General features: G+C 36.5%; 1 protein-coding gene across 2 annotated transcripts; it reads right to left on the reverse strand.

The window, feature by feature from the left end:
* Window positions 1–7109: 7109 nt before the first annotated feature.
* On the reverse strand, window positions 7110–13352 carry LOC110706930. 2 transcript variants are annotated; one of them, XM_021884928.1, is made up of 10 exons: window positions 13180–13352; window positions 13002–13071; window positions 12056–12123; window positions 11298–11359; window positions 10920–11001; window positions 10599–10832; window positions 9809–9937; window positions 9661–9722; window positions 8788–8902; window positions 7110–7494 (listed from the first exon to the last, which is right to left on the reverse strand). In XM_021884928.1, exons 1-10 carry the CDS (start codon window positions 13228–13230, stop codon window positions 7471–7473), a joined length of 897 nt encoding a protein of 298 aa, XP_021740620.1. In that variant the 5' UTR covers window positions 13231–13352; the 3' UTR covers window positions 7110–7470. The 2 variants fall into 2 exon arrangements, with proteins under 2 accessions (XP_021740620.1, XP_021740621.1); XM_021884929.1 differs by having other exon boundaries at window positions 7110–7500; window positions 13180–13351.
* Between the last annotated feature and the right edge of the window lie 663 nt (window positions 13353–14015).

A 14015-nucleotide genomic window follows, 5' to 3' on the forward strand; every position in this document is an offset into this window, starting at 1 on the left:
GAAATTGGCTAATGAATACATCAATTAACTAAGTAATTACCCGTCAAAAAAAAATTTTAAAAAAAATAATAAAAATAAGAGCCCATTTGACATCATTGTAGTTTTCAGTTTTATTGTAAAACCACATTTTCTGATTATGATTATTTGTTTTATAAAAGCAAAAGATTAAGAACAAAAAATGATAACGAACAAACCCTAAGTTTGTAGAGTTGAGCATGGTTACACATATGCCACCCGAATTGAATGGACTTTAAATCAAATCATAACTTCATATTGTGGTCCATTGATATAATTTGATTTTTTTAGCAATGTGTATGTGATTTTCTTTTAATGGTAAGTATATGTTCTTGTACATAATTGATTATTCCCTAAGCCCCTATCAAGTTTTCAACAAATCTCGACGTATTGTTTTATACTTGGAAACTACCAAGCTAAACTAAGCGATCATTATTTGAGGTATTATTAATTCATAATACCTTCTTTAATTTGTTCACTTTTAGTTGCAACAATTTAATCAAAACGTTGTTAGTTTAAGTCAAATCATTGCAATTATAAGTGAATGGAGAAAGTATTTCAATAAATTAATCCTAGTAAAAATCAAGACTAAATTAGTAAATTTCTATATCTTATTGAGGCAAAATTTTGGCATAAATAAGACTAAAGTTGAATATTGGAAGCTTGAAACCTCCAATTAAGTTAGTTCAAGAATAATATACTAGGTGTGTAACCCTTTTCAATGCCCAAGATAGATGGACCTTAATTTATGCTTAGGTGATGGCTAAACAAACTAGCAACAAAATTTTAATTTATTAGCAACGTCTTTACCAATGAAATTGGTAACTGTTTGTCAAAAAAAAAAATTGGTAAATGTTTAACAAGTTGTGGTGTCATGTGACGGCCCATACGTGAAAATGACATGCTTCTTAGGGTTACATAACTACATTAATGAATAGAAGGTATTGCCTAACTTAAATCCTTTAGCAAGCACAATATTGTGCACTGGATAGTATTTTGCGAAACCTGACTTTACCTAGTTATGCATGTGGTTATTTGGTTCAACAATCAAAATGAAATCGATTGAAAATTATATCGGATGGTATGGATTTGGAATCCCATACCAAACATTGAAATTAACTCTACTTCATTTCAAAACCATTTAAAAGACCCAAACGTCCCAAAACAAATGTACGCCTGTTATTGCTTTTTTATTTTATTTTTTTGAAAGAACACCGGTTATTGCTCTGCTTGTTATACACTAAGCCTTGGTAATGGGAGTGATTTAAAAATTAATTCTATTTTATTTTTATTTTTTGAAACAAAGTCCCAACGGGAACACACTACTCATTACTTGAGGAAATATCACGTGAAATCAGATTACAAATACTAGAAGGGAAATGCTCCTTCCAAACTTTCCTACCTAGTACCCAAGGATTCACATGAGCAAGATCATGTGCAACCATATTTCCCCTTCTACGAACCCAGACCAAGAAATAGAAGAAAAACAAGAAAACTGAATAATATCCTCAAGTAATAGATGAAAAGAGCTGCAGCCTTGCTCTTTTATGTTAATAGCCTTGATGATAGCTTCATTGTCATTTTCAATCACCCCATTACCCACCCTCATCTCGCGCGCAAGCTCCATTCCCGTAAGAACAACCCTTGCCTCAGCACATTTTGAATCTCACTCCCTACCAATTTTCTCAGTGGCGCACCATAAGGCAGAACCTTCAACCGTCCTCGCAACAACACCAATGCCCATACCCACACCCTTTAGCACCCCTGCATCAACATTAATTTTAACAGAGCAAGCAGCAGGAGCACTCCAACAGCCCATGGGCTTCAAACTAGTAGGATGAGGGGAAACCGTCTTCTCCTCACTCATCTCACTCATGAGTTTTTTCCACATACCGCATAACACTCATAGGGTCATCCCATTGATCCTCAAAGAGTCCCCGATTCCGCGCTCCCCATATTGCCCAACATATCACCATTAACCACTTACGTTCCTCCACCTCTAAACCAACCACACGCTTAGAAACCCAATCCAAAAAAAGATCTCCAATGCCTCTCAACCATCCCATTAAATCCACTAATCTCCCATATCCTAGCTGCTCGAGGACACTTCAGTAAAGAGTGTACCACATTGTCTTCCTCTACCCCAGATGCTACACTCCCTTGATATATCTTCAATTCGAATATAGAGATCGGATTTTGTAGGTAGTGCCTCATGACACATTCTTCTGCATGACACACCCTCCAGAAGAATGTTTTAATTCGAGGTAGAACCACTTTTCCCCATATCAAATTCAAGATTTGTCTCCAACATTCTGTCATCCGAGCATCTCTCCTCTTCACCTCCTTGGCAAGAAATCAGCCTAAATGCAGAGCGGACAGAATATATGTCATTCTTCTCATTATCCCAGCATAAAACATCAGCAAGTTTCCTCTTGCTCAAAGGGATAGCTAACACACGATCCCTCTCAAAAGGAAGAAGAACCTTATTTATTTTTTCAACATCCCAACACATACTATTTTCTGAAATAAGGTCAATTACCATGAGGTTCTCACAGCCTGTGGGGCAAGGAGATATAATTTTTCGGGTTTGAGTGTTTGGTATCCATCTGTCAGTCCATATGCGAACCCGCTGACCACGCCCAATTCTCCATCGTACTCCTCTGTCAAGCACCCATTTTGCCTCATTAATCCCTCTCCAAGTGTAACTTGGGTTGTAACCTAAGTTTGCATTCAAAAAGTCACAGTGTGGGAAATAACATGCCTTGAGGACACGAAATAGGAGAGAGTCCGGATTGGTAGCCAAATGCCATGCTTGCTTGCCAAGAAGAGCCCAATTAAACATTTTCATATCCCGAAAACCCAAGCCACCCTCCGCCTTTAGCTTACACAATTTCTTTCAACCGAGCCAATGAATCTTCCTTTCACCCTTCTTCTGCCCCTACCAAAATTGGGAAATGAGAGAACGGATTTCATCACAAAAAGAGGACGGAAGTTTAAATACACTCATCACGTAGGTAGGAATCGATTGGGCCACCACCTTTATCAAAATTTCCCTACCCGCTTTTAAAAGACACATCCCCTTCCAACCTTGTAATTTCTTCCACAATTTCTCCTTAATTCCCTTAATAATGCATTTCTTGGATCTTCCCACCACCGTCGGAAGGCCCAAGTATTTTTCATTTATATCTAGCACTTTCACCCCCAAAGTTGAGGCAATATCATGTCTTCTCCCATTATCAACACCCTTGCTAAAAGCCACCGTTGTTTTTCCAAGGTTTACCATTTGTCCCGAAGCCCACTCATAGAGATGAAAAATATCTTTAATTGCATTTGCTTCCTCCACCGTGGCTTTGCCAAAAATTACATAATCATCCACAAACAACAAATGTCAGATAGGGGGAGCCAAACTAGCAATCTGAAGACCATGTAATACACCATTCTCCATAGACTTGCAAAGTAACCCCGATAGAGCCTTGGTAACCAAAATAAAGAGATACGGAGAAATTGGGTCCCCTTGTTGAAGGCCACGATTCAGATCAAATTCGTCACTAGGCACCCCATTCACCAACGCTGAAAACTTCACCGACCGAACACACTCCATCACCCTATTTATCCACTTACCATCAAAGTTCATCTTAACCAACACTGCTTCTAAAAAGTCCCATTCAACCCTGTCATAAGCCTTCGCCATATCTAGTTTGAGAGCAATATTACCTTTCGAGCCTTCAAACACTTCATATGATGAAACATTTTAAAGGCGATTAGCTCATTATCAGTAATAAGTCTCCCCGGAGTAAAAGCACTTTGATTTGCAGAGATAATATCATTAAGGAACAATTTTAATCTATTAGCTAACACTTTCGACACTAGCTTATAGATTACATTACAAAGACTTATAGGGCAAAAATCCAACATTTTATTGGCATTTTTAATTTTTGGGATAAAGACTATAAAAGTCTTATTTAAATAAGAGGTTATAGGGTCACCTGGAGAATACTAAGAACAAGAGAGAAAATATAAGGACCAACAATATGCCAATAATTCTGAAAGAAAACGGGGCACATACCGTCCAGTCCTGGGGCCTTAATAGGGTGCATTTGACTTAGAGCCAATCGCACCTCATCCTCTCTATAATCGGCAATCAGGATATCGTTCATATGATTTGTGAAACGACCCTCAATACCCACCAACGCCTCCCTCATAGACTCCACCCCAGTTGAGGAAAACAACCCAGAGAAGTACTCAATCTTTAGCCACCCGACTTACTGCCACTAACCCCTCATGTTTCTGCCCATTATCATCCAGAATATGGGAAATATGATTTTTGTTCCTCCTTCCGAGGCACGTCTATGGAAAAACGTGGTGATTCGGTCTCCAGCCTCCAACCATAAAACCCAGGATCTTTGGCGCCAAAAGACTTCTTCTTACCGTACTAGCCCCTCTATGTCACTTACTAATTGACATCTTCGTTTGAGCTGAGCATTAGAAAGCTACCCTTTAGTTAATTTTTTTTCCTCTTTTTTCTCAATTCTTAATTTAAACACTACCCTAGTCTTCTTGTTCCCCCAACTCCTTAAACTTTCAGCACACCTCTTCAACTTGATCTACTCCTAATCCTAGCAGCCATGTGTCATCTATCACCTCCTCACAACCCTCCTCACCCACTCACATTTGCTCAAAACAAAAGAGTTTCTCACGATGCTCCTTCCCTGTCTTCTCTTGTTCAAGAAGTAGCTTGATGGGTGCATGATCCGACCACTCACGATCAAGGTGAACTATTTTTGCATTCGGGAACTTTACAAACCAAACATCAGTTGCCAACGCACGATCGATTCTACATTGCACATTTTCTCCCTCTTCTCTATCATTATCGTAAGTGAAAGCATAACCCTCAAACTTTACTTCACAAAAACCACAGAGATCTGCTTCCCTAAAATTCGACATTTGCCACCCCGCTCTATCCGCACCCCCACTCTTATCGGCATCCCCCAAAATTTCATTAAAGTCACCAATACAAACCCAAGCACCCTCCACCTAAGTCGCAAGCTTTGTAAGAAGGCTCCACAAAAGGTGTCTATTATGAACTTCCGGCCATCCATAAAAGCCCGTAATTCTCCATCTAGCCTCACCAAGCCCCTCATCAACCCAAAAATCCATGTGGTGTATAGACATGGCCTAGACCGAAGTGAAAGGGTTATACCCTTGTGCCAAAGCATAGCAAGACCCCCTGATCTTCCCACACTATCCACGACTAAACCATCATAGCCCCCTAATTTCTCTCTAACTCAGCCAAACTCCACACTACTCAATTTCGTCTCCGATAAAATATCACAGACGGGGCCTCTCTTCGGATCAAGTAGAAACTGCAGAGGGGTTGCCCAACCCTCTATAGTTAAGGCTTAGCACACTCATTGGGGTTGGTGGGGTTGGTTCGAACCAACCTCCGCTGGAGCAACCACGCTATTAATTAAGATACTCTTTTTCACCCTACTTTCTCCCTCTACTTCCATTTCCCTGTCATTCTCTCTGTTCCCCTTCGGACCAGCAATCACCTCCGCTACTCTATTCCCTACTTCAACAACTTTCCTTGGAAATTTCTTCCCATAACAACATCTCCCCCATCCCATTGCTCCTTTCTCATATTCTCCCTCTCAAATAAGTTGCTGTTAACTGTTAATTTTCTGCTCACTTCACCTTCCTCGCCAAGGCTGCATACTAAGGTTTTTAGAAGAATTTTGTCATTGTTTGATATAAGGTCTGTTTTTTATTTTATAATCCTCCCCTCACGCCCTTCAGCAACATTGCTAGGCTTTAGGGTAAACACAAGAGCCCTAGATTTTACACGATATTTCGACACCTTCTTGCTCCTTCAATTTTGCACGCCCTTTTCTAGGTGAAGCGCGCAATTCAACCACAACCCCCAAGGCTTCTCCTCCACCTCCACATCCTCATCGACATTAGTACAATCCTTCTAAGTATACCCCAATACGCCACACATGAAGCAAAAATTAGACAATCGCTCATATTTAAATTGAATTGTAGTGATCACTCCCCTCATGTTTCGTATCTTTTGGATTCTCCGAAGTGGCTTTGTCGTATCAACCACAAGTCTCACACGTCTTGACTTATCCCACCTTAACTCATCATCCTCAACCTCAACTTTACATCCTCATTCGATCGGTATCTAATGGAAGATTATAAAGTCTAATCCAAAAGGGGCAGAATTTGAGATCAATATTCTCTGGTTGTTCATCTCCTTGAATGTCTTTAAGCAACAGTAACTGATAATCAAAATTCCAAGATGGAAGAATTGGATGACAAAAAGATTATTTTCAATTTTGCAAAACAAAATTCCTTTGTTTAGGGCCCAAATCTGCTTCATAGTGTTTTGTAGGGCATCGAAATTAAACGATCTGGCCGTCAATAACTTTCCGACCAGGGAGAGCGCTAGCTTCTGTTCATTTGATTCATCAATATTCTCCCCAAGGTCTGCCTCCTCTTCCTCCTCGTGATGTTCAATTTGGACCACTGTTCCACAATATCGTCAGCCATTATAGAATTAAACCACGAGCACTCTTACAACCTCGCAAGGGAGGCAAGAGTGAAAAAACTCAGACCTCAGAGCGAAGGAAGAACCCCTAGACTTTAAGCGAGACTCCGATAATAATTATTAATTCTATTTTATTATAGTTAGTGATTAGTGAGATACTCTATTATTATTAATATACCTAATGAATAGTGTAAATAAATTAATTTGAGAGATTCCTCAAAAAAAAATAAAAAATTGAGAGAAATAATTTAAAAAATAATGGAGTAAAGTGCGTTAAAAACACATTCAAAAAATTTACTCAACAATAGTGGTTTGGTTGACAATCAACAGATATTAGTAATTAAAAACAACTGCGAGGTCATTTTTCCGAGATCAAAATATATCAATCAATGAATGCTCAATTTTTGGGAGAGAATTTTACTCTATCTTGGTTAATAACTCCCAAAGTTTAGTAGTCATTGAGTTTTTTGCAAACCGTGGCTTAGCCTGGAACAAATGGCTATGTAGCAGGAAATAATGACAATAAAATCGAAGTTTCTGCGTATTAGTCCTGTCAATTATATGCTCCTTTGCTCACTATCTTCTGCAATTTAGTTCTGGACATGTAACAACGTGACTCCTCGACAATACACTGAATCCCCTAACCAGCTGATCGCAACGATATGTAGCAGTAAAACCAATCTTACATACACAGGTTTTTGTGCAAGCAAACATCATCGACGAAATCAGGATTTCTCGATATTCTAACCATCTACGTGAAAATAATGCGAACAATGGTTCTGTACAAGATAGCTGGAAGTAAAACAGATCAGACAGAGATATAATGTTAAGGATGAAGAAAATATTTTCACCCATTGGATTCTTCAAATATCAACAGTATACTCCGTCTTGCCTCCATCTTCTCTTCATTCTTTTTTCATGGGTTTGACCTACACCTTGCACAGATACCAGAATGTTTACAGAAGAATGAGTAACACTGTATGACAGTTGCAAAAGAGCAGCAGAAAATGCAGTCATTAATCTATTTACGACAACAGAACTCAACTATGATTGAACCGAGATGAACTATCAAGAGATACAGTTAAAACAATAATATTTTGACCATATATTTGTAGCATGTCTTGATTAACCTATGTTACTGGGTCTTGGGCACTCATGTCTGACACACCCGGGTACCTGCACGTATCTGACATCACCTCTAGCCTTAGAAAACCTATAGTGTATCTGTTTTAAATAAACTTAAAATACTAAGGAAAAAGTCTTGAACGGTATACGAATCTGAACATAGATGTTTTGTCTTATGAAACCACAATCTATTTGCTTTGTTGTCACTGAATCAGAAATTCGATTTGATATTGTAACCATGATGTACTCTGTCTGCAATTAAGAATTTAAAATAAATCTGTAAATGCTCAGGACTTTTGCTTATCAGTAAGATTATTCATTATTGGATGCCACGATTGCCAGAAGCTACTATACACTACTCTGGAATAGAATAAATAACTTGATGTAAACTAGCTATATCTGTTTCAAAAACTATTTCCTCATTCAGGATTTCATTTATTTTATGCAGTTTCACCTCTTCTATTATGACTATCCTGCACAGTACTAAGAGGTCTATTCTAGCATTCCATTTGGTTATGAGTGTTCATCAAGGGTGTAGTGTGTATTTGTGTTTGGCACGGATGAAACACACCAAGCAAAAATAGTAATTATTCTTCATTATATGCTTGTCATAAAAATCTACTATTTTATACAAAGTATAACTTTCTCAGTATCATGCTTTTTACAAAGAATTTTTTGTACATCACCACATCCCTCAAAAGTAAGGCTTATTTTGGATGAAGGAAACATTTTTCTGGTCACTAACAAGAAAATGTTATTTTCTAAAGAGTAGAGACAGCCTAAATAAAGCACAAAAAGGACAAACATGAAGAGAATTTTTTATGAAAGATGTAAACAAGAATTAACTAATATGATTCACACTTCGACAAGGTAGTTGCTTAGTGAAATGAATAATGCAGCCAGTTTATTTGACCAATACAATAAGAACAGGACCAAAATAGTGCAACCAATACAAAAAGAACAGGACGAAGGGATTCAATTTAACTACCAAGGCTAACACATGACCCAACTCGACATCAAGATAAAAGGGAAAAGGCTTGTAGAAAATACAATATACAACAAAGTAATGTACATATTCATATCAAGTAAGACCTTACCATATATCCTTCTTGAGGAAGACTCTTGCTGTATATGGGAAATTCAAAGAGGAAAATCTTCTTGAACCACAAAGGCAAATTTCCATATACTGCTGGTGGCAAAGGGACAAGTGGGCTGAAAAAACAGCATCCCAACTAGTTAGTAATCACTGTTTCTTATGTTTCAACTTGTATTCAGTCACGAATCCAACAAAGGTCGCTCGCTATAATGCTGTTTTCAGCTTGATTTCTAGGTAAGAAAAGTCAACTTTGCTTTTATTTATTTTTCAAGATTTACAGTGTTTAGCTACAAAATTATAGTAAAGTAAATCTTCTAGTAATTTCTTATGACAGGTGAAGAAGGAATTCCAATCTCCACAAGGCCTCTAGTTTAGAGTCCAAACAGTTATTTTTTTAAAAAAAAAAAATTTACTACATTATACATTTAAAAATAAAAAATATAAATAAAAAAATCTATATGCAAAATTTGAACGGGTCATCTCAAGTAAATGTATGTACAATGCAGTTTTATATATAACAATTCATATTCCTTTTCCTTCAAGGCTTCAATTGTATTAATTACAATTCATATCTGCATCTCCTAATATTCAAAGGACAGGGACACAAACTTCATCACAATTTCCTTAATTTATAACCTTACTCCAAACAGCTTGTTATGGTAATGATGCTCTAGGACATGAACTAAAATCCGCCTGGGAAAAAAGCATGACTAAATGGGTCTGCTTAAATAAAAAAAATTCAAAAATCCATTCGAAGAAGTCAGAACTATGGAAGCGATCTCAGTGGTACCATTTGACGAAAATGCAATGTAACTAGATTGTCCAAGCCTATTTATCAGTGCCTGGAGAAGATGCTGAAGATGAAAATACTGACCTAGTAACTTTCTTGTATTGTCTGTATTCTTCCACACTGCCAAATTTCTTATCTGCTGAAGCCTGTTGGACACAGGTAGACAATTTAATAAGTGGTTTTACTAAAACAATACTATGAATAACAAGTGACAACAATGCTTAAACCTTACCTCAAGCAATGGTAATCCACTGACAAAAAGTAGCAGCAGCGTAAGGAATACTGGCCCAATGATAACAAGCCACTCAGCACCTACTAGAACTGGTATTGAGCTGATAAAAATTCCCCACCAAAGAAATATCTGCCAGATTGAAGTAGATTTGTTGAAAGATAAATACATAAGCAGAGCAACATACTCAGCTCAAAGCAATAGCTAGAAAAATATTTATTCAGGGAGAAAAGTAAGAAGAACATAAATGAAATTGGTTAATCGAGCAAAATGTACAGCTAACAAATATGTCCTCTATATAACCACAAGAATATTCCAAATATACGAGTACTTAGTACATATTATGAGGTTCAACAGCTGTTGGTACCTTTGAATTTGATAACAGGTGATGTTCCTTATAATTTTTTCTATATATTAACACATTTAAGATGGTGCAGCTGAATGAATTGATCACAGAATATTTTTAAGGGGTAAAGGAGTGAGCTGTTTGATTATGCAACTGATGGAGCTCACAGGACATGCAGTATCCTAGACACATATTTGCTTATACTCACTAGCAACTCTGTGTCACTGTGTGGTGATAAATACTGATTTAAATGTAGAGGACCGTCAAGCTTATTATGTTCAAATAATCATAACAGGATTTGCAGCCACAAGCAACTCTTCTACGTAATTCAAACAGGTCAAAAAGAGAGGGGGGGGGTGGTCTCATAATGCTTCCAGTTTGAAGGATCAAATGATCAATATTGCATATGCTTTGATTAGTCCTTTGTACATTATAAGCAATTCTAACCTCTCCAAAGTAGTTTGGATGACGAGAATACTTCCAAACTCCAACATTGCACCATTTCCCTCTATTACTTGGTGAGTTTTTGAATGAAAGTTTCTGCTGATCAGCTGTAGCTTCAATAGAAAAACCTATGGACCACATAATCCACCCAATTATATCCACTGCTCTAATGGATGGATCCTTGTCACTTGCATTGACAATTGTTACAGGTAAGCTCACAGTCCATACCCACACAGCCTGTAATCATTTGATAACAGATTTATTATAAACTAAGGAATGTCCCAATGGTAAAAAATCACAAATAAATTAAATCATCGCAACAACCTGAAAGATCCAAAATACTGCCAGTTTTCCCAAATTTGCACGCATTTCATCAAATCGATGGTCCTCCCCCCACTGCAATATCCTGATAAGAAGCTCCAGTAAGTCAAATGTAAGAACCATATCCATTGTTCTATAATCTACTGAACTTGATTTCATTTAGGAGGGAGCACTGGACATAGATACAGTGCTATTGTCAAATGCAAGCGAAACTTGCTTGGGTCAGGTTGTTCTAACATAGGAAAGACACTGAAAACAAAAGCTACAAAATGCACAAATAGGCACAGAAAACCAGGCCTGAACCAAGGGGCACAAGTTCAAGCATACAACCAAATGCATACTATACCGAATACGAACTAAGATCAAAGCATCAGTTCATACCTCATCAAAAGAAATAACCCCAGACGTAGACCCCATATGACCACGAGCAAAGTCAGAATTACCTGGATAACAGATGAATCTGCATATCAGAAATATCACAAACTAATAAATTATTTTGACAGGCTCTGACAGGGTTTAATAAAACACTAAACACCCTATGAGGGGAATTGGTTCCCAGCTTCAATTGTCAGTTTATGGAATCATGGGCCTTGTCATTCTCTTCTTGGGATCCAAGATTAAACAAAAACTTACAGTCATCATAGACCTAATAAGACAATACACTTTTGAATAAGTATCTCCCGGAGCTCTTTGGGTTCTTTATTATTTAGAGTAGCCTTTTGCAAAGTAAGGTGCTTGGTTCCACCCCCATGTTGGAAGCGAGATTGTGATGCATGTTACGGCATCTCAGATAAGGCATCCGTAACCTAGTAAATTCAGTGTACATTTATAAAACTGTTGGCAGTAGATCATACAAGAGCTTTGATTTGATTCTGATTAGCAACAGATTTGAGCAAAAAATTATATATTTGTGCAATAAGAACAAACAGCATAAACACCAATAACCCACATTTTTATACCACTGACATATGGTTAAAAAGACAGCTTTTTACCTTTCTATGAGAATCAAAGTCAAAAGACCAGAATTGTGAGAGACAGAAAGAACGATAAAGAAAGCACCATATGAAGAAGATTAAATGGACATTCATATGAGCTGCATAGTCAGAGCAACATTTGAATTATGGAATAGTAACAAGTACCTGTCTAAAATTCCATGAGGCTTTGATGACTATAGTCAATACAGCAAGTATGATAAAATTTGTGCTCCCTGAGACAAGCATTAAAATCAGTTACATGGAAGGCAACGACGAATGAATGATATAGAGCCTTCTAACTTCTAAGTAAGTTTTCTAGAAAAGAAAAAAAATTAAGAACTCCTCACAATTAAAAAAGGGATGATCATAATATTATTAATGGGTGTTCTGCTACAACTTCTTTTTCCAAAATATAATGTTTGAGCAATTTTAAATGACATCAAAAGAATATTATAATGGCTAGTTCCAAAGTCTTGTTGAAATGGTTACTCACATTGAAGATGGAAGCAACATTTACCATCAACATACACCGGTTGCCTAGTTTTCTCATTCGCACGAATGAGCAAAACAGTTTCAAATTGGTTATGCTCATTTGTACAAATGAGCAAGTTCTGCTCTCATTACCCCATCACATGACAAATTTGCTCATTTTGTGCAAGTAAGACAAAGTTAAATTTAACGAGCTAAGAAAATTTGCTCATTTGTTCAAATGTTGTGCAAATGAGCATTTATTATAATCGATTGTTCATTGCAGAGTACAACCGGTTGTATAATAAAAATCGTGATCACCTTATGTTTAAACTGGTTCTAGTTTGTTAGTTTGTGATTGTTTCTCCTTAAATTCATGATAGTTAATTGTTAATTTGTAGACTATAAGAGTACTATTGTAATTAGTAGTATAATGAAGCAGAAATTCTTGAAAACAATCCAAACATATCAGGTAGTAAATTGTAATAAACACTTTCACAATGTAGCAATAACAAAAACTCGCTTGCTCTTTTCTTCCCTAATTCTAAGGTTCCACAAATATAACTCAACCAACAATTGACATTTGAAATTAATTCATTAAAAATCAATAGAATTACAGAATTATGGGCATCAAAAAGAGTACCAGCAAAGTCGGTGACTTTATCAAACTTGAGAAGCGCTGTAACAACAAAGAATACGAATTGATAACACACCTGCAGAAACAATACAAGAAATACCCAGAAAAAAATAATAAAAGGGGTTAGTTTCTGAAGGATAATCAGAGCAACATAATAGGGAACAAATTAATGTAAGAGGATTACAGTGATAATGGCAGTGATAGCTAGGAAATGGGAGTCAAGAACTTTAGCCATGTCTGAGTGAAAATGTAAGAAATTGCTGGGTTTAATTTGCTGGTATTATTGTTAATGGTTTTTATGGAGAATCGAAGATGATGACTATTCTATGGAGTGGAATATGTTTTATGTGGACTATATTTGAACAACCACATTTTGTTTAGTATTATTCTTCCCTTCATCTAGGTACAACAAAGCATTTGTTTACACCTCATGTTACACATCAATGTTATTTACCCATACATTTTAACTTTTCTGGTTTTCAATGCACATTTTTTTTAATCATGAAAACATACAATTACTCCCTCCGTTCCTAAAAAACGATATTTTTGGACATTTTTTATGGGTATTAAGAAACTTAAATGGGAAGTACAAGTGTATAGGGAAGCTAATAAAAATACATTGACAAGGTAAATTTACATAGGATTTGTAAAAAAGTAGAGAGAGAAAGTAATAAAAATACATGGAAAAAGCAAAATTTACATGGGAAGCTAATTTTGCACAAATATTATTGCAAATTGGAGGGTATTTTAATGCAAATGGGATGAACATTTTGGGACTAAAATTTGGCCAAAAAGGTCGTTCTTTTAGGGACGGAGGGAGTATATGTTAGTAAAAAAAAAAAATTAAGTTGATACAAAAGTAGTTTAAAAATAAATTTCAAGCTTTAGTCAAATTAATATATCAAATCAGACTAGAACAAATCTTTCTTAAAATTGAATCAAATCACCTTATTATTGGTGAAGAAAAATAAGTCCTCAATAATATAATTTATACACTTTTTAATGCACAACATTGATTGT

The sequence above is a fragment of the Chenopodium quinoa genome, unplaced genomic scaffold (assembly GCF_001683475.1).
Source record: "Chenopodium quinoa cultivar QQ74 unplaced genomic scaffold, ASM168347v1, whole genome shotgun sequence".
NCBI lineage: Eukaryota > Viridiplantae > Streptophyta > Magnoliopsida > Caryophyllales > Amaranthaceae > Chenopodium > Chenopodium quinoa.

Excerpts from the sequence above, each read along its gene's own strand:
- LOC110706930 (XM_021884928.1), bottom strand. The coding sequence starts at position 13,230 with ATGGCTAAAGTTCTTGACTCCCATTTCCTAGCTATCACTGCCATTATC. Across the intron at positions 12,124-13,001 it reads TAAAGTCACCGACTTTGCTG|GGAGCACAAATTTTATCATA; the intron begins GTACTCTTTTTG and ends TGCTTGTCTCAG. Across the intron at positions 11,360-12,055 it reads CCTCATGGAATTTTAGACAG|GTAATTCTGACTTTGCTCGT; the intron begins GTACTTGTTACT and ends TCTGTTATCCAG.